Consider the following 23,679-nt stretch of genomic DNA (forward strand, 5'->3'; position numbering starts at 1 on the left):
ATTGAAGCTGTAATTTAAAAACTTCCAACAAACAAAAGTCTGGGACCAGATGACTTCATAAACAAATTGTATTAAACATTTAGAGAAGAGTTAACACCTATTCTTTTGAAGCTCTTCCAAAAAATTGCAGAGGAAGGAACACTCCCAAACTTATTCTGTGAGGCCACCATAAGCCTGATACCAAAACCAGAAAAAGATATCACAAAAAAAGAAAATTATAGGCCAATTTCACTGATGAATATAGATGCAAAAACCTCAACAAACACAAGTAAACCCAAGCCAACAATACATTAAAAGGGTCATATACCATGATAAAGGGATTTATCCCAGAGATGCAAGAATTCTTCAATATGTGCAAGTCAATCAATGTGATACACCATGTTAACAAATTAAAAATGAAAACCATAGGATTATCTCAACAGATGCGGAAAAAGCCTTTGACAAAATCTGACACCCATTTATTATAAAACCCTCCAGAAAATGGGCATAGAGGGAAGCTAACTCAACATAGTAAAAGCCATATATGACAAATCCACAGACAACATCATTCTCAATGGGGAAAAGCAGAAAAAAATTCCCAGTAAGATCAAGAACAGCACAAGGATGTCCACTCTCATCACTTTCATTCAACATTGTTTTGGAAGTCCCAGTCATGGCAATCAGGGAAGAAAAAAATAAAAGGAATCCGAATTGGAAAGGAAGAAGTAAAACTGTCACTGTAAATGACATGACACTATAGAGCATCCTAAACATGCTACCAGAAAACTACTAGACCTCTTCAATGAATCTGGTAAAGTTGCATGATACAAAATTAATACATAGAGATCTCTTACATGTCTATACGCTAATGATGAAAGATAAAAAGAAATTAAGGAAATGATCCATCCTATTTACCTTTACATCAAAAAGAATAAAATATTTAGGAATAAACCTACCTACAGAGGCAAAAGACCTATACTCCAAAAACTGTAAGATGCTATTGATAGAAATCAAAGATGACAGAAATATATGGAAAGCTATACCATGTTCTTAGATTGAAAGAATCAATACTGTCAAAATGACTATCCTACCCAAGGCAATCTATAGATTCATGCAATCCTATCAAATTACCAATGGAATTTTCCAAAGAACTAGAATAAGCTACTTTACAATTAGTATGGAAATATACAAGACCCCAAATTGCCAAAGCAATCCTGAGAAGTAAAAATGAAGCTAATCAGGCTCCCAGACCTTGGTCTATACTACAAAGCTACAATCGTCCAAAAAGTATGGGTCAAAAAACAGAAATGAGTATCAATAGAACAGGATAGAAAGCCCAGAAATAAACCCACGCACCTATGGTCAACTAATCTATGACAAAGTAGGCAAGAAAACACAATGGGAAAAGACAATCTCTTCAATAAGTGGTTCTTGGAAAACTGGATAACTACATGCAAAAGAAGGAAATTAGAACATTCTCTAACACCATACACAAAAATAAACTCAAAAATGGATTATAGACCTAAATGTAAGACTGGATATTATAAAACTTCTAGAGAAAAATGTAGGTCGAATACTCTCTAAATAAACCACAAAAATATCTTCTCAGGTTTACCTCCTAGAGTAATGAAAATAAAAACAAAAATAAACAAATGGGACCTAGTTAAAAGTTTTTGCACAGCAAAGGAAACCATAAACAAAATGAAAAGACAACCCACAGAATGGGAGAAAGTAATTGCAAATGAAGATACTGACAAGGGATTAATCTCCAAAATATATAAACACCTCCTATACCTTGATAATAACAACAAAAAAAAATCAAAAAATGGGCAGAAGATCTCAACAGATATTTCTCCAAAGAGACATACAGATGGCCAAAAACACATGAAACATGCTCAACATCATTAATTATTAGGGAAATGCAAATCAAAACTATTATGAGGTAGAACATAATGTCACCAGCCGAACAGCCATCATCAAAAAGTCTACAAACAATAAATGCTGGAGAGAGTGGAGAAAAAGGAACCTTCTTACATTGTTGGTGTGAATGTAAACTGGTGCAAGCACTATGGAAAACAGTATGGAGGGCCCTCAAAAAAACTAAAAATAATACTACCATATGATCCAACAATCCCACTCCTGGCCATCTACCTGGAGAAAACCATGACTCAAAAAGATACATGGACCCTAATGTTCACTGCAGCACCATATACAATAGTCAACACGTGGAAGCAACCTAAATGTCCATCAACAGAGGAGTGGATTAAGATGTGCTACAGGACTTCCTGTCGTGGCTCAGTGGTTAACAAATCCGACTAGGAACCATGAGGTTGCAGGTTTGATCCCTGGCCTTGCTCAGTGGGTTAAGAATCTGGCATTACTGTGAGCTGTGGTGTAGGTCACAGATGTGGCTCAGATCTTGCGTTGCTGTGGCTCTGGTATAGGCCAGTGGCTACAGCTCCAATTAGACCCCTAGCCTGGGAACCTCCATATGCCACAAGTGTGGCCCTAAAAAAAAAAAGAATATGTGATACATATATACAATGGAATATTACTCAGCCATTAAAAAGAATGAAATAACGCCATTTTCAGCAACATGCATGGACCTAGATATTATCGTTCTAAGTGAAGCTGATCATACAATGAGACACAAACATATGATATCACTTATATGTTGAATCTAAAAAAAGTGATAGTGATGAACTTATTTACAAAACAAAAACAGACTGACAGACTTCGAAAAGAAACCAAAGGGAAAAGGTGGAGGGAGTGATAAATTTGGAATTTATGTACTTTCCATAAAGTAGATAATTAACAAGGACCTACCGTGAAACACCTATACGGGGAAAGAATAACCTATACGGGGAAAGAATCTGAAGAAATGGGATATATGTATATGTATATCTGAATTACTTTGCTGTACACCTAAAACTAACACAACACTGTAAATAAATTATACTCACATAAAATACAAATTAAATTTAAAAAAGAAAAAATATGTATGCAACAGCCTTGAATAGACATTTTAAATGTATAAATCATGAAATGATGTTCAATATCATTAGTCATTAAGGAAAAGCAAATCAAAACCACAATGAGGTACCACTTTACTCACACTAGGATGACTATGATAAAAAATAAATAAAAAATAGATTTGGGCCAGAATTAGAAAATCTAGAAACATCATACATTTTTGGTGGAACTGAAAAATGGTTCAAGATACTGTGCAGAACAGTTTGGCTATTCCTCCAGAAGTTAAATATAAAATTTCCATATGAGCCAGAAATTTCATTTAACCCCCAAACAATAATTAAAAAACAGAAAACAGTAAGAAAGTACAACAAACCCAATGAATGGGGAAAATCTTTCTAGAGTTACCATATTACTGTTTACCAGTAGTCACCAGCATGCAACCCAAAGAACCACAAAGCACACAAAGAAACAGGAAAATATGTAAAAGAGAAAAATGAATAAATAGAATCTGTCCCTGCAACAGACTTAATGACAGATAAATCAGACAAAGACTTTAAAACAACCATATTACCAATGCTCAAAGAATTTAAGGAAAATGTAAACAAAGACATGACATGATGTGTGAACAAAATGGAAATAAGAGGAAGCCAGAAAGCCTAAAAAGAAATCAGAAAGAAATTACACTGCTGAAAAATACAATAACTGAGATGAAAAATTCATATGGACATTCCAAGGGAGATTTGAGCTCATAGTAAAAAGAATCAGTGACTGTGAAGATAGGACAATGGAAACAATCAAGGTTCAGGAACAGAAAAAAATAAAGACTGAAGAAAAGTGAACAGAGCCTAAGGGACCTGTGAAACACCATCAACTGGAGTGAAATGTACATCATGGGAGTCCCAGAAGAAGAGAGAGAAAAAGGGGCAGAGACCACAGAAATATTTGAAAAATAGTCAAAGAAATAATATTTGAATGAAAAGTCCCCAAATTTAATAACAGACATGAACACAAACATCCAAGAAGCTCAACAAATTCCAAGTAAGATGCAATCAGAGACTCCTAGCAAGACACTTGACAACCATACTTTCAAAAGACAAAGAGTGAATCTGTTGTTTCTTTTTTTTTTTTCAGCCACACCCATGGCATGAAGAAGTTCCCAAGCCAGGGACTGAACCTGCTCCACAGTAGCCATCTGAGCCACACCAGTGACAACACTGGATCCTTAATCTGCTGAGCCACCAAGGAACTCCATAGTGAATCTTGAAAGCAGAAAGAGAGAAGTGACTCATCACATACAAGAGATCATCAATTAATATTATCCTTACTCTTAGAAACTCTGGTGGTCAGAAGACTGTGGGTAAATATATTCAAAAAGATAAATAAACAAAAAAACCCTATCAACTAAGAATACTACATCCAGCAAAACTATCCTTCAAAAAGTCAAGAAGAAACCAAGTTATTTCTAGATAACTAAAAGCTGAGGAAGTTCATGATCACTAGACTTTCCCTGTAAGTACCACTCAAAGTAAAATGAAAGGATGCTAGACAGTAACTTGAAGCTGTACAAATAAAGATTCAATGCAGGGAAATATACAGGCAATTATAGAACTAGTATTACCATAGCAATCCTTTATAACTGTGTTTTATCTTTTCTACACAATTTAGGTGAGTTACACATTTATTGTATGGTTGCACCCACAGCATATCGAAGTTCCTAGGTCAGGGACTGAAACTGAGCCATGCAGCTGTGGCAACACTTGATCCTTTAACCCACTGCACCTGGCCAGGGTTCAAACCTGCACCTACACAGTGACCCAGGCTGCTGCAGCTGGATTCTTAACTCACTGTGCCACAGTCGGAACTGTGAGTTATATATTTTTAAAATTTAGAATAAAATTAGTAATTAATGTAATTTTGGTCTGTAATTCCATATCTTTTTTTCTACATAATTTGGAGGCTAAGATATTTAAAAGCAGTATTAATTTGTGTTTTGGAGCACACAATGTATAGAGATAGAATTCCCTGAAATCAAAAACCAAAAGGGTTGGGGACAGAGCTGTTAGAGGAGCAGTTTTTTTTCAGTTACTGAAGTCAACCTGCTATATATTCACATGAGTAACTATAACAAAAGAAAATGAGTTAAAATCTCAATATAAAGAGCAGAGTACTTCATATTAGGATTAAAATGTCAGAATAATGTTCTTTACCAAAACATGCTCATAAAGAATACGGAAATTCTTATTAAGGTACATGCACCCCATCATGCAAAACTCTCAAGCATGCCAAAGAAAGGGACAATTGACTACTGAATAAGAACATATCCTTTTACAAGTGGTTTCCAGTTACAATCACTCTCCATTTCTGAGGATGTGGACCCAATGATACAGATGGTCAACTAAGGTACTCAAGCATCAGTCAACTTTGATATCCTTAGAGGGGATACTGGAACCAATTCCTTGCAGATAGCAAGGGATAACTATATGTGCTTTCTTTTTCCTTCCTACCTTTTTATCTTCCTTCCTTCCTTTTTTTTTTTTTTTTTTTTTAGGGCTGCATGTGTAGCATACGAAATTCCCAGGCTAGGGGTCAGATCGGAAGCTTCAGCTGCCAGCCTACACCACAGCCACAGCAACACGGGATCTGAGGCACATCTGTGACCTACACCACAGCTCATGGCAACACCAGACACTTAACCCACTGAGCGAGGCCAGGGATTGAACCGCATCCTCATGGATACTAGTCAGGTTCATTAATGCTGAGCCACAACAGGAACTCCTATACATGCTTTCAGTTAAGTTGAAAGAGAACCTAATCAGAGTTATCAGCTGATAGATCATTATTTTTTCTTTGATAGATCTTTAGTAGCATACAATTCAGAAGAATTCAAAAAGTTAAGATGCATCACTATAACAAAACTCCATTCATTCACATCTATTTATTTATGCAAACAAGTTTATCAATGCTTACATCCATGAAACTGAACTTTAAACAGAGTTTCTATTACTAAATACTATTTCTCTCTCATAATTCTCATTCACTGATAACCTGGATTCTAAAAAACCATCCAACTATTTCTGTAAGATGCATTTCCAATATAATTTTACTTTTATGTTTAATATTTATTTATAAATATTTGAAATACATTTGCTTTGATTAGTTAAAGTAATATAAGTTTTACCATGACAGGAAATTTTTTAAGCAACACTTAAAATATCAATTTAGTCTTATATTTTTACTATAGAAAAGTGTGACAAGGTGACTGATAAAATAGCTCCAATTTTAAAAAAAACATGAAGCAGAATTTCATGTGTGTCCCACAGTATTCTATCAGTGCAACCATCTCCCACTTCCATCCCACTGAGAGTAGCTCCTTTGTAAGGATCTCTACTTCATTTTTCTTAGAACCTAGAGTACACAGCAAAGAGCAGAGTAGATTCTCATATGTAACTGCTGAACAAATAACTGAATTAAATTAAATAAACATTAATTATAAGGAGAGATTTATTTATTGATAAAATTAGCTGAAGAGTTGATTTCTTATACTTTAAACATCAGCACAAAATATTTCTGAGAAAACTGAAGAATTTAAAGATGAAAAATAGGAGTTCCTGTTGTGGCTCAGTGGGTTACAAACCTGACTAGTATCCATGAACATGTGGGTTTGATCCCTGGTCTTGCTCAGTGGGTTAAAGATACAGCATTGCTGTGAGCTGTGATGTAGGTCACAGACATAGCTCAGGTCCAGCATTGCTGTGGCTGTGGTGCAGGCTGGCAGCTGCAGCTCCAATTTGACCCCTAGCCTGGGTATTTCCATATGACACAAGTGTGGCTCTAAAAAGCAATAAATGAATAAATAAGAAAAACAGGGAGTTACCTGCTGGCTCAGTGGGTTAAGAATCCGGTGCTGTCCCACTACTGTGGCTTGGGTCACTACTGTGGTGTGGGTTTGATCCCTAGCCTGGAAACTTCAGCATGCCACAGGTACAACCAAAAAGCAAAACAAAACAAAATATCTCCTTCTGAAGATGAAAAGTAATTCTAATTTAAAGTGAAAAAATAACCATCTTAGCCTGAGCTCTTGAGGATTCTCTGGATTCAGTAATGACTTCTTGGTATTTGGGTTTTTTTGTTCTCTTTTTTTGGTTTTATTTTTTACTTTTGTCTTGTCTTTTTAGGGCCACACCAAAGGCATATGGAGGTTCCCAGGGTAGGGGTCTAATTGGAGCTACAGCTGCCAGCCTACACCAGAGCCACAGCAATGCCAGATCTGAGCCACATCTGCAACCTACACCACAGCTCACAGCAACACTGGATCAATTAACCCACTGAGCAAAGCCAGGGATCAAGCCCGCAACCTCATGGTTCCTAGTGGGATTTGTTTCCACTGCACCATGAAGGGAACTCCAGATTTGTTTTTTATATTGCTTGCTTTGCAACTTCGTTTTTTCGGTTTTTTTTTTATTTGCTGACTTTCATTCTTTTTTTTTTTTTTAATTTATTTTTTTCCCACTGTATAGCAGGGGGATCAAGTTATCCTTACATGTATACATTTTTTCCCCCACCCTTTGTTCTGTTGCAATATGAGTATCTAGACATAGTTCTCAATTCTGCTCAGCAGGATCTCCTTGTAAATCTATTCTAAGTTGTGTCTGATAAGCCCAAGCTCCCGATCCCTTCCCACTCCCTCCCTCTCCCATCAGGCAGCCACAAGTCTATTTTCCAAGTCCATGATTTTCTTTTCTGTGGAGATGTTCATTTGTGCTGGATATTATATTCCAGCTATAAGTGATATCATATGGTATTTGTCTTTGTCTTTCTTCCATATAGGAAGAGAAGAGATAAAACTCACTGTACGCAGACGACATGGTACTATACATAGAAAACCCTAAGGACTCAACCCCAAAACTACTTGAACTGATTAATAAATTCAGCAAAGTAGCAGGCTATAAGATTAACATTCAGAAGTCAGTCACATTTCTGTATACCAGCAATGAAATATTAGGAAAGGAATACAAAAATACAATACCTTTTAAAATTGCTTTGCAACTTTGTAACAGCCTAATTTTGTATATGAATATCCTAGTTACTTGAGAATGTCTTCAAGTACATTACAGGACTTTGTAAATAAGTAAGACTGTATTTAGTTTAGTGGGCAAACTATTCACTTGACAAGGGAAGGAGATCAAGATAGCAGACTGCATGGAACTCACCCCCCCCACACAAATACATTAAAAATACAGCTATTTGTAGAACAATTTTCACTTAAAACTAACTTAAGACTGGCTGAAAGAAGTTTATACAACCAAGGGTGTAAGAAAGACCCAACAGAATCAGGTAGGAAGTTATGAGAAGTGATCAGGTTGGGACCTGTGCTCCTGAGAGAGGACCCAGAAGAAAAGGAAGATTACACAGGCAGAGACCCTCCCTGGGGAGCAGGTGGTCGGGCGACATATTTAATGTCCCAGCCCTGGGGTCAAAACACAGGGAAGACAAGTCCCTTGGCTGGTTTGAAGGCTAGGAAGATTAACAGGAAGGTTATAGGAAGCCTGAATTTCACCACTGAAGAGCACGCACATGCTTGCTTGCACAATCAAGGCAGAGCAGAGAGATTGTAAACTGCACAAATGGCTGACTTGTTTCCTGTGACTACACTAGCAGCCGTCCAAGTCTAATCCCAGAGAAGCCTCAAGCCCCACTTGTGTCACAATGCAGTTACATACTGTCCAGCTGTGTAAAACAGGGGGGGTTCAATTCCGACACGGCATCTGAGCAGAGCAAAGGTAGCCACTATAGCACTTACATAGTAAGCAGGCCCTATGTGCCCTGAATTATAGCTCCACACCAGAGCAAGGGAAGCAGAGTCTGAGGGGAAAGCCCAGCTGTGAGGGAAAAAGGAGGCTCAGACTTGAGGCAGCACCTGAGCAAAGTGGGAGCAGGCACTGAGAGCACTTACACAGGCACCACATCAGAAGCAGTCCAGATCTCTGCCCCAGCAGGACCACCTTGCCCAAGCCAAGTGTCCGACCTTGCTCTAGAATGCTCCCCTCTGGAGTAAAGATGTCAGTGCAGGGAAGGGTGAGAGCACATACTTAAAGTGAATGGGGCCAGCTTGGACCTGACCCTCAAGGTTTTTAGTCTAGCAACACCAGACTCACTCCCATCCCTAAGAGGGCAGAGACAGCCACTGAACAGAGGGGAAGCCTGAGCTTATACCAGAATCCAGCCCTAGTCGTTCTGTCTCCAGTAACACCTACTACTGATAGTAGTAGCTGCCAAGCCACCCTGAGGAAAGACATGACTTGTGTTCAGATTAAAACTAGCTCTCCCACTAAAGCCAATGGGAACATACAGACTATATAGGGAAGCTCCCACATTAAGAACTCCTCTTCAGAATTCCAACCGGTAACTGTCACCTATTTCATAGAGACAAAGAAGTTTAAGCAAAATGAGAAGAGAGAATTTGTCTCAACTGAAAGAGAAAGAGAAAACCCCTGAAAAAAAAACTAATGAAACAGATAAAAGCAATTTGCTAAAGACTATGAAGCATTAGTAATAAGAATAATAAAATGGCAATAAGTACATAACTCTCAATAATTACTTGAAATGTCAGTGGCCTAAATGCTGCAATCAAAAGACATGTTGTGACTGATTAAATTAAAAAACAAGACCAAGAAAAATACTGCTTACAAGAAACTCACTTCAGAACTAAAGACATACAGACTGAAAGTGAGGGTATGGAACAGTCATGCAAACAGAAACAACAGGAAATCAGTGGTAGCAATACTCATATCACACAAAATAGATTTAGAACAAAATCTTTTAAAAAGACAAAGGGCATTATATAATGATAAAGGGATCAATACAAGAAGAGAATAATTACACGTGTTAATATATATGCACACAATATGGGAGTACCTAAATACATAAAGCAAATATTAACAGATAGAAAGGAGAAATTGACAGTAACACAATAGTAAGAGACTTTAACACTCCACTTACATCAATGGACAGTTGACACAGACAGAAAATCAATAAGGAAATACTGTCCTTAAATGACACATTAGACCAAATAGACTTCATAGATGTATAAAGAACATTCCATGCAAAAGCAGCAGAATACACATTCTTTTCAGGTATACATTGAACATTCTCCAGGATAGATCACATCCTAGGACACACACATACACAAAAGCCTTGGTAAACTTAAGAAAACTGAAATCATATCAAGTATCTTTTCTGACCACAATTCTATGAGATTAGGAATCAACTACAAGAAAAAAACTGCAAAACAAAACACAGAAACGTGTGAAGGCTAAACAATATTCTACTCAACAACCAATGGATTGCTAAAGAAATCAAAGAGGAAATTTAAAAAGACCTACAGAGGAGTTCCCGTCGTGGCACAGTGGTTAACGAATCCGACTAGGAACCATGAGGTTGCGGGTTCGGTCCCTGCCCTTGCTCAGTGAGTTAACGATCCGGTGTTGCCATGAGCTGTGGTGTAGGTTGCAGACGCGGCTTGGATCCCGTGTTGCTGTGGCTCTGGCGTAGGCCAGTGGCTACAGCTCCGATTCGACCCCTAGCCTGGGAACCTCCATATGCTGCGGGAGCGGCCCAAAGAAATAGCAAAAAGACAAAAAAAAAAAAAAGACCTAGAGAAAATGAAGATGAAAACACAATGACTCAAAATCTATAGAACACAGAAAAAGCAGTTCTAAGAGGGGAGTTTGTATCAATACAAGCTTACCTTAGGAAACAAGAAAAACCTCAAATCAGCAACCTAACCTTATACATAAAAGAACTAGAAAAAGAAGAACTAAACCCAAAGTTAGTAGAAGGAAAGAAATCATAAAGATCAAAGCAGAAATAAAAGAGAGGCAAAGAAAACAATCAAAAAGAGCAATGAAAATATGAGCTCATTCTTTAAAAAGATAAACAAAATTTATAAACCTTTAGCCAAATCAAGAAAAAAAGAGAGAAGGACCAAATCAATAAAATCAGAAATGAAGAGTAAGTTTCAACTGGTGCCACAGAAATACAAAGAATCTACTAGTAGTAAGAGACTACTATGAATAACTACATGCCAATAAAATGAACAATCTGAAAGAAATGGACAAATTCAAAAAAAGAACAATCTCCCAAGACTGTACTAGTATGAACAAAAAAAATGAAAAGACCAATTATCATTAATGAAACTGAATCAGTAATAATAATAAAAAAGAAAAACCTCCCAACAAAAAAAGTCCAAGACAAGATGACAGGTAAACACAGGTAAACTTTATCAAATATTTAGAGAAGAGTTAACACCTATATTTCTGAAACTGTTCCAAAAAACTGCAAAAGAAGGAACACTTCCAAAATGATTCCATGAAGCCAGCATCACCCTAATGCCAAAGCCACAAAGAGATACCACAAAAAAAGAAAATTACAGGCAATATCACTGATGAACATAGATGCAAAAATCCTGAAAAAAAATTATCAAACTGAATTCAAAAATACATTAAAAAGACCATACGCCATGATCAAGTGGGATTTATCCCAGGGATGCAAGGATTTTTCAATATCTGCAAATCAATCAGTGTGATATACCACAGTAACAAACTGAAGAATAAAAACTGTATGATCATCTCAATAGGTGCACAAAAAGCTTCTAACAAAATTCATTATCTATTTATAATAAAAAACTCTCCAGAAAGTAACAAAGAGGGAACACACCTCAACATAATAAGACCATATATGACAGCCCACAGTTAATATCACATTCAACAGTGAAAATCTGAAAGCTTACCTTTATGATTAGGATACCCATTCATACCACTTTTATTCAACATGCTATTGGAAGCCCTAGCCACAGAAATTAGAAAAGAAAAAGAAATAAAAAGGATCCAAACTGGGAAAGAAGTAAAACTATCACTTTTCATAGAAGACCTGATGCTATACATAGAAAATCCTAAAGACACCCCTAGAAAACTACTAAAGTTCATCAATGAATTTGGTAATTTGCAGAATATAAAATTAATATTCAGAAATTGGTTGCATTTCTATACACTAACAATGAAAGATCAGAAAGAAAAATTAAGGAAACAATCCCATTACAACAGAATCAAAAAGATACCTAGAAATAAACCTATCTAAGGAGGTTTACTGGAATAAACCTCCTTTACCTGGAAAGTCATAAGATACTTCACAGGAAAGAAATTGAAGGTGACACAAACAGAAGGAAAAAAATACGATGTTCATGGATTAGAAGAATTAATATTATTAAAATGACCATACTACTCAAGGCAATCTATAGATTCAATACAATTCTATCAAATTATCAATGGTGTTTTTCAAAGAACTAGAACAAAAAATTTTTTAATTTGTATGGAAACACAAAAGACCCTAAATAGTCAAAGCAACCCTGAAAAAGAAAAATGGAGCTAGAGGAATCAGATTCCCTTACTTCAGACTGCACTGCATAATAAAAACTGTATTGTACTGGCACAAAAACAGACACAAAGATCAATGGTAGTGAACAGAGAGACCAGAAATAAATCCACACATCCACACACTTATGGCCAATTAATCTACAACAGAAAAGGCAAGAATATACAAAGAAGAAAAGACAACATCATCAATATGTGGTGCCAGGAAAACTGAAAAGCTACATGGAAAAGAATGAAATTAAAACCTTCACTAACACCATACACAAGATAAACTCAAAACAGATTAAATATCTATATATAATATCAGAATCATAAAACTCCTTGAAGAAAGCATAGGGAGAAACCTTTTTTTTTTTTTTTAGGGCTGTAGGTGTGGCATATGGAAGTTACCAGGCTAGGGGTTGAATCAGGGCTACAGCTGCCGGCCTACACCACAGCCACAGCCATGCCAGATTCACCTACACCACAGCTCATGGCAATGCCGGATCCTTGACCCACTGAGCAAGGCCAGGGATTGAACCCTCATCCTCATGGATACTAGTCAGATTCATTTCTGCTATGCCACAACAGGAATTCTGGGAGAAAACCTTTTGACATAAATTGTAGCTATATATATATTTGGTTGTGTCTCCTAAAGTAAAGGAAACAAACAAATGGGATCTATTAAAAGCTTTTGCACAGCAAAGGAAGTCATTAAAAAAAAAAGATAACCCCTAAATGGGAGAAAATATTTGCAAATGATACAACCAATAAGGAGTTAATATCCACAATATTTAAATACCTCATACAACTCAATAGTAAAGACAACAAACAACCCCATTAAAAACTAGGCAGAAGTCCTGATTAGATATGTTTCCAAAGAAGACACATACATGGCCAATAGGTGTACGAAAAGATGCTGAACATTGTTAATCATTAAATAAATGCAAATTAAAACCACAATGGGATATCTCACAATGGTTATTATCAAAAAGATTACAAATAATAAATAATGTCGAGGATATGGAGAAGAGGGAACCCTCACACACTGTTGGTTGGAATGTAAACTGGGGCAGCCACTGTGGAAAATAAGATGGAGGGTTCTCAAAAAGAAAAACAGAACTACCATATAATCCAGAAATTCCACTCCTGGGTATATTATCTGGGAAAAAAAATGAGAACACCAATTCAAAAAGATAATGCACCCCAATGTTCATAGCAGCATTACTTATAATAGTCAAGATATGGAAGCAACCTAAGTTCCATCAACAGATGAATGGATAAAGAAGATATGCTGCGTGTAAATATATGTGTGTGTACATATACACACACAGATAGACAGATACACATACACAATGGAATACTACCCAGCCATAAAAAATAATGAAATTTTGCCATGTGTAATAACATGGATAAACTTGGAGGGTATTATGTTAAGTGAAATAAGTCATATAAAGACAAATACCGTATGATATCACTTATACGTGGAATCTAAACAATAAAACAAACAAGTGAATATAACAAAAAAGAAAACTGACTCTCATATAAGAGAACAAACTAGTCCTTACCCATGGGAGAAGGGAGGGGGAGGAGCATAAGAGGGGTAGGGAATATTAAAAGCTATAAACTACTATGAATAAAGTAAATAAGCGACAAGGATATATTGTACAGATAGGGAAAATAGCAAATATTTTATAACAACTATAAATAGAGTTTTATAACCTTTAAAAATTGTGAATCATGATGCTATATACCTATAACTTACAGAATATTGTACATTAAATATATCTCAATTTTCAAAATCTCAAAAAAAGAATTGGAAGGAAAAAGTAAACTATCTCTATTTAAAGATTACATGATTTTAAATAGTGTCCTTCTTTGTCTTTCTTTAAGGCCTTTATTTGAAAGTCTATTTTGTCTGATATGAGTATTGCAACTCGTGGTTTCCTGTCTCATCCTTTGACATGAAATATCTTTTCCCATGCCCTCACTTTCAATCTATATATGTCCTTTGCCCTAAGGTGAGTCTCTTGTAGAGAGCATATTGTAGGCTCTTGCTTTTGATATCTTCTTTGGAAAAATACCTATTCAGGTCTTTTGCCCATTTTTAAAGATTATATGATTTTATATACTGAAAATTCTAAACACTCCAAAAAAATTGTTAGAAATAATCAATGAATTCAGTGACGTTACAAGATATGAAATAAACATACTAAAACAGTAGTGTTTCTATACATTAGTTATATGAAAATAAATAAGAAAATAATACCATTAGCAATAAAGTCAAAAACAATAAAATACATAGGAATAAATTTAACCAAGGAGGTAAAAGATCTCCATACTGAAAATTATAAGATATTGATGAAAGTAACCAAACAAGACACAAATAAATGTAAAGGTATTCCAATCTTGTGTTCATTGATTGAAATAATTAATACTGGTAAATGTCCAACTCCATCTACAGACTCAATAAAATACTTATCCTATCAAGATTTTTTTACAAAAGCAGAAAAAAAAGTCCTAAAATGTATATGGAACTACAAAAGACCCCAAAAAGAGCAATTCTGAGAAAGAACAAAGTGAGAGGCATCATGCTCCCTGATTTCAAAGCATGTTAGAAAGCTATAGTAACCAAAATAGTATGATAATGGCATAAAAACAAACTTATAAACGAACAGAATCAAGAGCCCAGAAACAAACCTATGCATATACAGGTAACTAATATTTGACAAAGGAGCCAAAAACACTCAATAGAAAAAAAGTCTTTTTAAGAGACAGTGCTGGAAAACCTGGATACTCCCATGTAAAAGAATAAAACTAGATCTCTGTATTACACCACTCACAAAAATTAACTCAAAATAGATTAAAAACCAGAAACCATAAAATTCCTAGGGGAAAAACTTCCTTGATATTGGTCTTGGCAGTATTTTTTTGCATGTGACACCTACAGCACAAGAAACAAAATAAAAAATAAACAAGTGGGACTACATACATCAGACTAAAAAGCTTCTGGACAGCAAAAGAAACAATCAACAGAATGAAAAGACAACCTATAGAATGGGAAAAAACATCTGCAAATCATATGTCTACCAAAGATATTTTATATCCAAAATATATAAAGCACTCATAAAACTCAATAGGAAAACAACAATATCCAATTTTAAAATGGGCAAAGAACCTTAATAGACAGTTTTCCTAAGAAGATATACAAATGGCCAATAGGTACATGAAAAGATGCTCAATATCACTAATTATTAGGGAAATATTAATCAAAACCACAATGAAGTATCACCTCATGCCTGTCAGAATGGCCCCACTGTCAAAAAGACAAGAGATAACAAATGCTGGTAAGGACATGGAGAAAAGGGAACACTTGTGCACTGTTGATGGGACTGTATATTGGTACAGCCATTACGGAAAACAGTATGGCAATTTCTCAAAAAATTAAAAATAGAACTACCATATGACCCAGCAATTCCACTTCTGGGAATATATCTGAAGGAAACCAAAAAAACTATGTTGAAGAAATATCTCCATCCCCATGTTCATAGCAGCATTATTTACACTAGCCAAGTCACGAAATAACCTCATGTCCATCAACAGTAGAATGGATAAAGAAGTTGTGGTATATATACAATGGAATATCATTCAGGCATAAAAAGAAGGAAATCCTGCCACTTATGACAATATGGAGAGACACATTATGCTACATGTGATGTTAGAAAATATTGCATGATCTCACTTACATGTGGAATCTAAACAAAAAGATAACCAAAAAACCCCACCAAACTCACAGGCAAAGGGATAAGATTGGTGGTGACCAATAGCTGGGAGTGGGAGACTAGGGGAAAGGGAAAGGGAATTGTATGAAGGTGGTTATAAGGTACAAATTTCCAGTTGTAAGTTAGGTGAGTACGGGGATGTAATGTACAACATGATGACTACAGTTAACACAATGATTGGTATATCTGAAATTTAAAGAGTAAATCCTAAGACTTGTATCACAAGGAAAAAAAAATTTGTATGGATACGAGATGACGGATGTCAACTAAACTTTTTGTGGTAATCGTTTCATGACATACGTTAAGTCAAGTCATGTTGAACAACTATGTCAATCATGTAACTGGACAGGACCCTGTGAGGCTTTCCCAGAATGGACCCCTGCTCATGTCCTCTACCTGGCTTTTTTATCTATAGAAAAACTTCTGTCAAAAAATCAATTTAATCAGTGAAGGGAGAAAATACAGAGAAAAAGGAAAACAGTCAAGCAAGACAGAATAACGATAGTTTAGACATTCAACAAAGTCAAGGACCTTTATTTAGTTCTTCTTCAAATACTATAGATAATATTCTGAGCCATGTCCTTGGAGCTGTTTTGCAGGTGCTGAAGCCCTCACCAGGTAGAATTCAACTGCATGCTTCCCCCAAGCACAAAGACCCCAGAGGGGTTGGAAAAGGAAGGTTGATGACACCGACTCCCAATAACCTCACCTTACCAATCAGGAAAATGTCCATGAGCTGATCACACCCTGTCCTTCTCACTGCCCCCTCCAAGGAAGGCACAGTCCTTAAGGCACTAGCCTGCTATGTTCTCCTCTTTGCCTGGCAATTAAAGCTACTTTTTCTGTTTCCTTCATCTCTGTCCCTGTGTTTCTATTTGGTACTGGTGTACAGAGGCAGCTGATATTTTGGCACAATCATATTTTAATAAAACTGGGGAAAAAACTGATGTTGGAATTTTGGGGTGAAATAACATAATAGGGAACTCCAGAACATCATCCCTCCAGTAAAGCAACAATTAAACTATAAAAATTTTCAGAATCAATTTTTCAGAACTCTGCAATCTAATCAAAAATTTAAAACAAGAGCATTCGTGGTATGGCTTGCTGGTGCCAGAGTGGTCAATACAGACATACCTTGTAGATCTTGTGGGTCAGCTTCAGACCATGGCACTAGAGCGAGTCACATGAATTTTCTGGTTTCCCAGTGCCTATAAAAGTTATGTTTACACTATACTCTAGTCTATTAAGTATGCAATAGTGCTATATCTTTAAAAATATATGTACCTTAATTAAAAATACTTTATTGCTATAAAATGCTAACCATCATCTAAGACTTCAGCAAATAACAGTATTTTTGGAATGGTAACATCGAGTCAATGACAATGGACCACCATAACAAATATAATAATGAAAAAGTTTGAAATATTGTGAGAATTACCAAGAAATGAGCAAATTTTGTTGGAAAAATGGTGCAGACTTGCTCAATGCAGGAGTGCCACAAACCTTCAATTTATAAAAAACACAATATCTGCAAAATGCAATAAAACGAAGATATGCCTGTATGTACCTTATTTTCAAAGAACTGTGTTTTGATCTGTCTGGGGGCTCTGTGAGGAGAACTCCTATGATTAAATAACAACAAAAAAATATTTTAATAGACAAAGGACTTGAACAGACATTTCTCCAAAGAAAATACATAAATGGCCAGCAAACTTATAGAAATATGCTCAACATCACTGATCATTAGGGAAATAGAAATCAAAACCACAATCAGATACTACTTTATACCAATTATGCTGGCTATGATCAAAAAAGAAAATAACAAGCGCTGGTAAGGAGGTATAGAAATTGGAACCCTTATGCACTGGGTGGGAATATAAAATGGTGTAGCTGCTATGGAGAACAGTATGGTAGTTCCTCAAAAAATTGAAAATATAATTACCATATGATCCAGAAATACCACTTATTAGTATTTATCCAAAAGAACTAAAAACAGAGTCTCAGAGATATTTGCACACCCATGTTCACAGAAGTACTATGCACAGTAGCCAAAATGCAGAAGCAAATCAAACGTCCATCAACAGATGAATGAATAAACAAAATGTGATATATACACACAATGGAGTATTATTCAACCTTTAAAAAGAACAGAAATTCTGACACACACTACAATATGGATCAAACCTGAGGACATTATGCTAAGTAAAATAAGCCAGTCACAAAAAGACAAGTTGTGTATGATTTCAATTATATGACGTATCAAGAGTAGTCAAACTCATAGAAACAGAAAGTAAAATGGAGGCTGCCACTGGCTAGGGGACAAACGGGAATGAGGAGTTTTTGTGTAATGCCAGATAAAAATGTTTTGGAGGTTGATTGCACATCTGGGTGGATAAACTTAAAACATTACTGAACTGTAAACTTAAAAAGATTAAGATGGTTTAAAAAAGGGGGGGTGCCTGCTTTGGCCACTCATATTCAACACTATACTGGAAATTCCAACCAGAGCAAGTAGACAAAATGAATAAATAAAGGCATTCAAACTGAGGAAGAAGTTAAACCATCTCTATTTGCAGATGATTTGATTGCATATATAAAAAATCCTAGGAGTTCCCATTGTGGCTCAGTGGTTAACGAATCCACCTAGGAACCAGGAGGTTGCAGGCTTGATCCCTGGCCTTGCTCAGTGGGTTAAGGATCCAGCGTTGCCGTGAGCTGTGGTGTAGGCTGCAGACATGGCTCGGATCCTGCATTGCTGTGGCTCTGGCATAGGCCGGTGGCTACAGCTCCAATTTGACCCCTGGCCTGGGAACCTCCATATGCTGTGGGAGCAGCCCAAGAAATGGCAAAAAGACAAAAGAAAAAAAAATCCTAAAGAATCTATAAAGAAAGTATTAGAACTACTGAACAAATTCAGGAAAGTTGCAGGATTCAAGACCAATACTCCAAAATCAGTTCTTTTTCTACATATTATCAATAAGCAAATTAAAAAGGAAATTAAGAAAACAATTCCATTTACAATAGCATCTAAAAGAATAAAATACTTAAGAATACATTTAAACAAGGATATGGAAAATCTGTACAGTGAAAACCATAAATCACTGCTGAGTGGGAAAATATCTCATGTTCATGCATTCTAAGGCTTAAGTCTTAAAATGGCAATATTCTCCAAATCACCGATTCAATGCAATCCTTATCAAAATCTCAACAGCCTTTCTGTGTGAAAATAGAAAAGCTAACATAAAATTCATATGAAAGTGCAAGGGACCTTGCTGAGAAGCAGAGTTTGGAACTTTCAAAAGAAGCTAAACAGGAGTTCTCCTGTGGTACAGCAGGTTAAGGATTTGGCACTGTCGCTGCTGTGGCACAGGTTCAATCCCTGGCCCATGAACTTTCTCACACCAAGGGCAAAGCCAAAAAAAAAAAAAAAAAGCTAAACACAGATTTATCACATGATCCATCAATTTCATTCCTAGGAAAGAACTGAAAATAGGTTTTCAACCAAAAACCTGTACATGAATGCTCCTAGTGGCACTATTCTTGATAACCAAACATGGAATCACCTCCAAATGCCCATCAATTGATGGATAAACAAAAGGCAGTATATACATACAATGGAATATTTATTCAGACATAAAAGGGATGAAGTAATGAGTCTTGAAAACATGATAAGGGAAGAAACTACACACAAAAGGCTACATGACTCCATTTATATAAGCTATTCAGAACAGGCAAATCCATAAACAGGAAACAGATTAGCCATTGCCAGGGGCTGGGGGGAATGGGGTGTTTATTAAGTTATGTTTATTAAGTTTGGTACTGTTTATTAAGGATATGGGGCCTCCTTTTGGTGTGATGAAAATACATAAATATTCTGGAAGTGGGTGAGGGTTATGGTTATACAACATCGTGAATGTACAAAATGCCACTAAATTCTACACTTTCAAATAGTTCAAATGTGAATTTCATGTTTATGTGTATTTTACCACAATTTAAAAAGTGGAATCCCCTGGTGTTGAAGCGGTTTCAGCTGAACCTCAATCTCTGGCCCAGGAACCTCCACATGCCACGGGAGTGGCCATAAAAAAAAGTAAGGCAGGGGAAATCCCTTGACAGACTCTACAAGGATTTAGATTCTGCCCAGTCACAAAGCCTGATTCATCTTACTAACTACCCTAGGTTGCCGTGGTCTACCCAGACTTGTCCCTTTTTTGAACAACCATGAGTCCTAATACTGGCTCAATTCATTTGAATTGTTTATCCCATATTTTCTTTTGACATCTCTTAACTTCCCTTGGATTGGACAAGAATCATTCACTTTATTCCTGTCATTGGAAGGTTCACAATATCACCTAATGAAGCCTATCAAAAAACTTTTTTATGTCCCAGTTTCACAACTCAGTATTGATCACAAGATCTGCATTTAACCTACATGGCATCTTTGCCCTACCATTGATCAGCTACTCCGTATCAGAGATTAGCAAACATTTTCTGTAAATGGCCAAGTAGTAAATATTTTAGGCTTGTGAACCACACAGTTTTCTGTCATGACCACAGCTCTAGCCTTGCAATGAGAAATCAGCCACAGCCATAAATGAATGGGCATGGCTATGTGTCAGTAAAACATTACAGACACTGAAATATGAATTTCATACAATTTTCACATCACAGGATATTACTCCTTGTTTCTCAATCTTCTAAAAATTCTTAGTTTGTGATCCATTAAAAACAAAAACAAAAACAAAAAACAGGTAGCATACTGCATCTGGCCCATGGACTGCAACTTGCTGACTCCTGCTCTTTATTTTCCCTGATGTTAACATAGTTATTTCTACTATTTCATACAAATGTATAGACATTTTATAAATCTCAAAACACTGTTAACGCAAAACTGTGCATAAATTAAACAACTCACCTGGGATGTGATCATTTTCTGCTAGTCTTGGAAGAGTGCAGAGAACTGTGAGAGTACAGCTAAGAAAGAAGAAAAGACCATGAGAGATGTCACCTGCCTAACAAGCTCCACATAGCAGCCAGCAAAATACCTCAGAATGGGAGACACCCTGAGAAGAGGCAGAAGGGATACCAGTGAGGGAAGGAGCACTCCATGTCCATGCATGACTTTGGAATGATTATGTAGTCTCGGATATGCTAGTTTTCAAATGTAAAAACACTGGTTTTCTGCTAATTTATTAACAAGGTATGCTCTAACAGAGAAAAATGTAAACAACACATTAATTAAACCAATTAGGAAAAGCCAAGGAATGGTACATAATGCTTTCCTTAAAACTGATGCTGGGAGTTCCCGTCGTGGCTCAGCAGAAAGGAATCTGACTAGTATCCATGAGGACACAGGTTCAATCCTTAGTCTCATTCAGTGGCTGTGACTGTGGAGTTGGCCAGCAGCTGTAGCTCCAATCTGACCCCTGGCCTGGGAACCTCCATATGCCTCAGGTGCCGCTCTAAAAAGACAAAAACAAAAACAAACAAAAAAAATAAAACATGATGCTGATGCAAAAATACTCAGAACAAAAATGTATAATTTCATTACGAACCAGAGAGTACTCCACAAGGTTCTAAAAAAAGAGATAAGGTGTTTTAAGGGCTGGTCTTTTTTGGAAGGAAAAAAGTTTGCTCCTTACTTGGTCTTAGGTTCTCAAAAGTATTTTTAAATTAAAAAACAAAATTAGTTTTGACTTACCTGTTGTCAAAAAGGAAAAGACTTTCCTGGACCATAAAGAGACTCCATATCTGCTCTTGATTCTGCCATAACAAAATGTATGACTGTAACCACTTAACAGTTTTAGACCCACTTCCTACCCACCCCATCCCAACTCCATCTTTCAAGTAAATCAGAATTAGACCTGTCTTAAGTCCAAGTCTTAAAGACCTGCCTTGCAGTACCATCTCTGATTCTGTAAGATCAGGATAGAGGAGGCATCAGCATATCTCTAGTGGTAATGTTCTAGACTCTGAGCTGTAGAGCAGTAGCAGCTCAGAATCCAGAAAGAGTGAGATAAAGAATGAAGGAAAGAGGGTAATTCCCTCCCCTGTGGCTGATCAGCACCTCCTTCCACATGATGTCTTCACAACTCCCCAAGAACAGTATCTTCTGTTGCTTTTGTCTTGCCCTCCTATCCCAACCACAGCTTACATCTCTCCTTAAAGTTGGCCCAAAACTTCCATTACCCAGTCTGTGACAGTTTGGATTTGACAGTGGTTCTGGCAGAAGGACACACATTGCTTCTGGCTGAGCAATAAGAGTCTTTGCTCTTTCCTCCTGGTCTCTGGATCTCTACAGAGGTCTCAGGGCAACTAACAGGAATTCTGCTCCTGGAATCCCCTACTGTCCCTAACAAAAGCTGCTTTGTTGCAGGAAAGCTGGACCTAAACCAGTTTAGAGTTAGAATATTCATCCAGGGTCTAAAGCTCCTGGATCTTACTGTCACTTTGAAGCACAAGCAGAACTTCCTGAAAGCAAACTGAGGGCACAAGCAAAGCTAGAGGGGGTCAGAAGGACCTGGATACCTGCATTACAGCGCCAGACTCGCAGGTTCTTTAGGAATAAGAAGTAATCCCCCAAATGCAATGCTGCGTTCAATTCAATTTGATTTCCTTGAGGTCCTGAAGCTGCTAACTGCTGTGACTGACTCAGGTTCAGACTTTATGCTGGGCAGAGAACGAGGTATGGGAACTACCCTTGCTCCTGCCCTCGGCCCGTTCGCCACTTTGCATTTCTATAACCTCTCTGAGCCCATCTCACTGTTAAAAAGAGGACGAGACATTAACCACAGGTGGTTGGGAAGATTAAGAGAGATCCTCAGAGGAAAATAACAAGGTTCTCCCAGGGAAAAAAAAGTGCATATCTACTGAGCGCCCGAAAGCCAATTTCCGCGCGGTCTTACCGAGGCCTCAGACCACGCAGCACCTTGGATGTGAGAAAATTAAGCTTCACTTGCTAATGAGCGCTGGATGTGCAGGTGCTCATCAGGTACACAAAAACGGAGCCGGATTCACAGCGAGGTGAGGGGACAAAGCCGTTTCCTCCTTCACTTGCCCCTCTCACAGAAACCTTGTTCACCCTGTCCAGCCCTCCCGGGCTGCGCCAGGACCAGCAGTCACCACAGGTTCCGGAACCACCTCCTCGCGATGCCCGCCGTAGAATGCGAACAAAAGAGCAAGTGGGGGAGGGGGAAGGGCAGCGCACATGCGCACAAGGCTCAACGCGACAGCCCCGTCCTGTGCCAGACAGCGCATCCCACCCAAGAGCCACCTCAGTTCGAAAAGGACCTGTGTTTGGGGGCCCACTGGGGAGACATGCCAGATTTAGCAAGTAAAGTACAAGTCATGAGACATACTTTTATTTGTTACTCATCTTAAATTATAAGAATGTAAATTACATGTCTCTTTCATTAATTATAGTTCCTTGTTTTGCAGAATCCAGTTATAGAATTTCTTCCAGACATCGTTCTTTTATATTGATCCATTTCATTGTAGCATATCTGCTATAGGAGTCACTTCTCATTCTGTTCTTTGTT

General features: G+C 37.1%; 1 protein-coding gene across 3 annotated transcripts in view; it reads right to left on the minus strand.

The window, feature by feature from the left end:
• The window catches only part of ZNF37A (zinc finger protein 37A), a 68,759-nt gene extending 45,470 nt beyond the window's left edge, over window positions 1–23,289 (minus strand). For 2 of the 3 annotated variants that reach the window (XM_047761580.1, XM_047761577.1), the window contains exons 1-3: window positions 23,047–23,289; window positions 21,843–21,904; window positions 21,057–21,115 (exon numbers count right to left, since the gene is read on the minus strand). In XM_047761580.1, coding sequence (XP_047617536.1) covers window positions 21,057–21,115; window positions 21,843–21,877 — 94 coding nt within the window. In that variant the 5' untranslated portion in view covers window positions 21,878–21,904; window positions 23,047–23,289. The remainder of the gene's footprint in view (window positions 1–21,056; window positions 21,116–21,842; window positions 21,905–23,046) is intronic. The other variant, XM_047761578.1, reaches the window with a different exon arrangement.
• Between the last annotated feature and the right edge of the window lie 390 nt (window positions 23,290–23,679).

Source organism: Phacochoerus africanus, chromosome 15, assembly GCF_016906955.1.
Source record: "Phacochoerus africanus isolate WHEZ1 chromosome 15, ROS_Pafr_v1, whole genome shotgun sequence".
In the NCBI taxonomy this organism is placed as follows: Eukaryota; Metazoa; Chordata; class Mammalia; order Artiodactyla; family Suidae; genus Phacochoerus; species Phacochoerus africanus.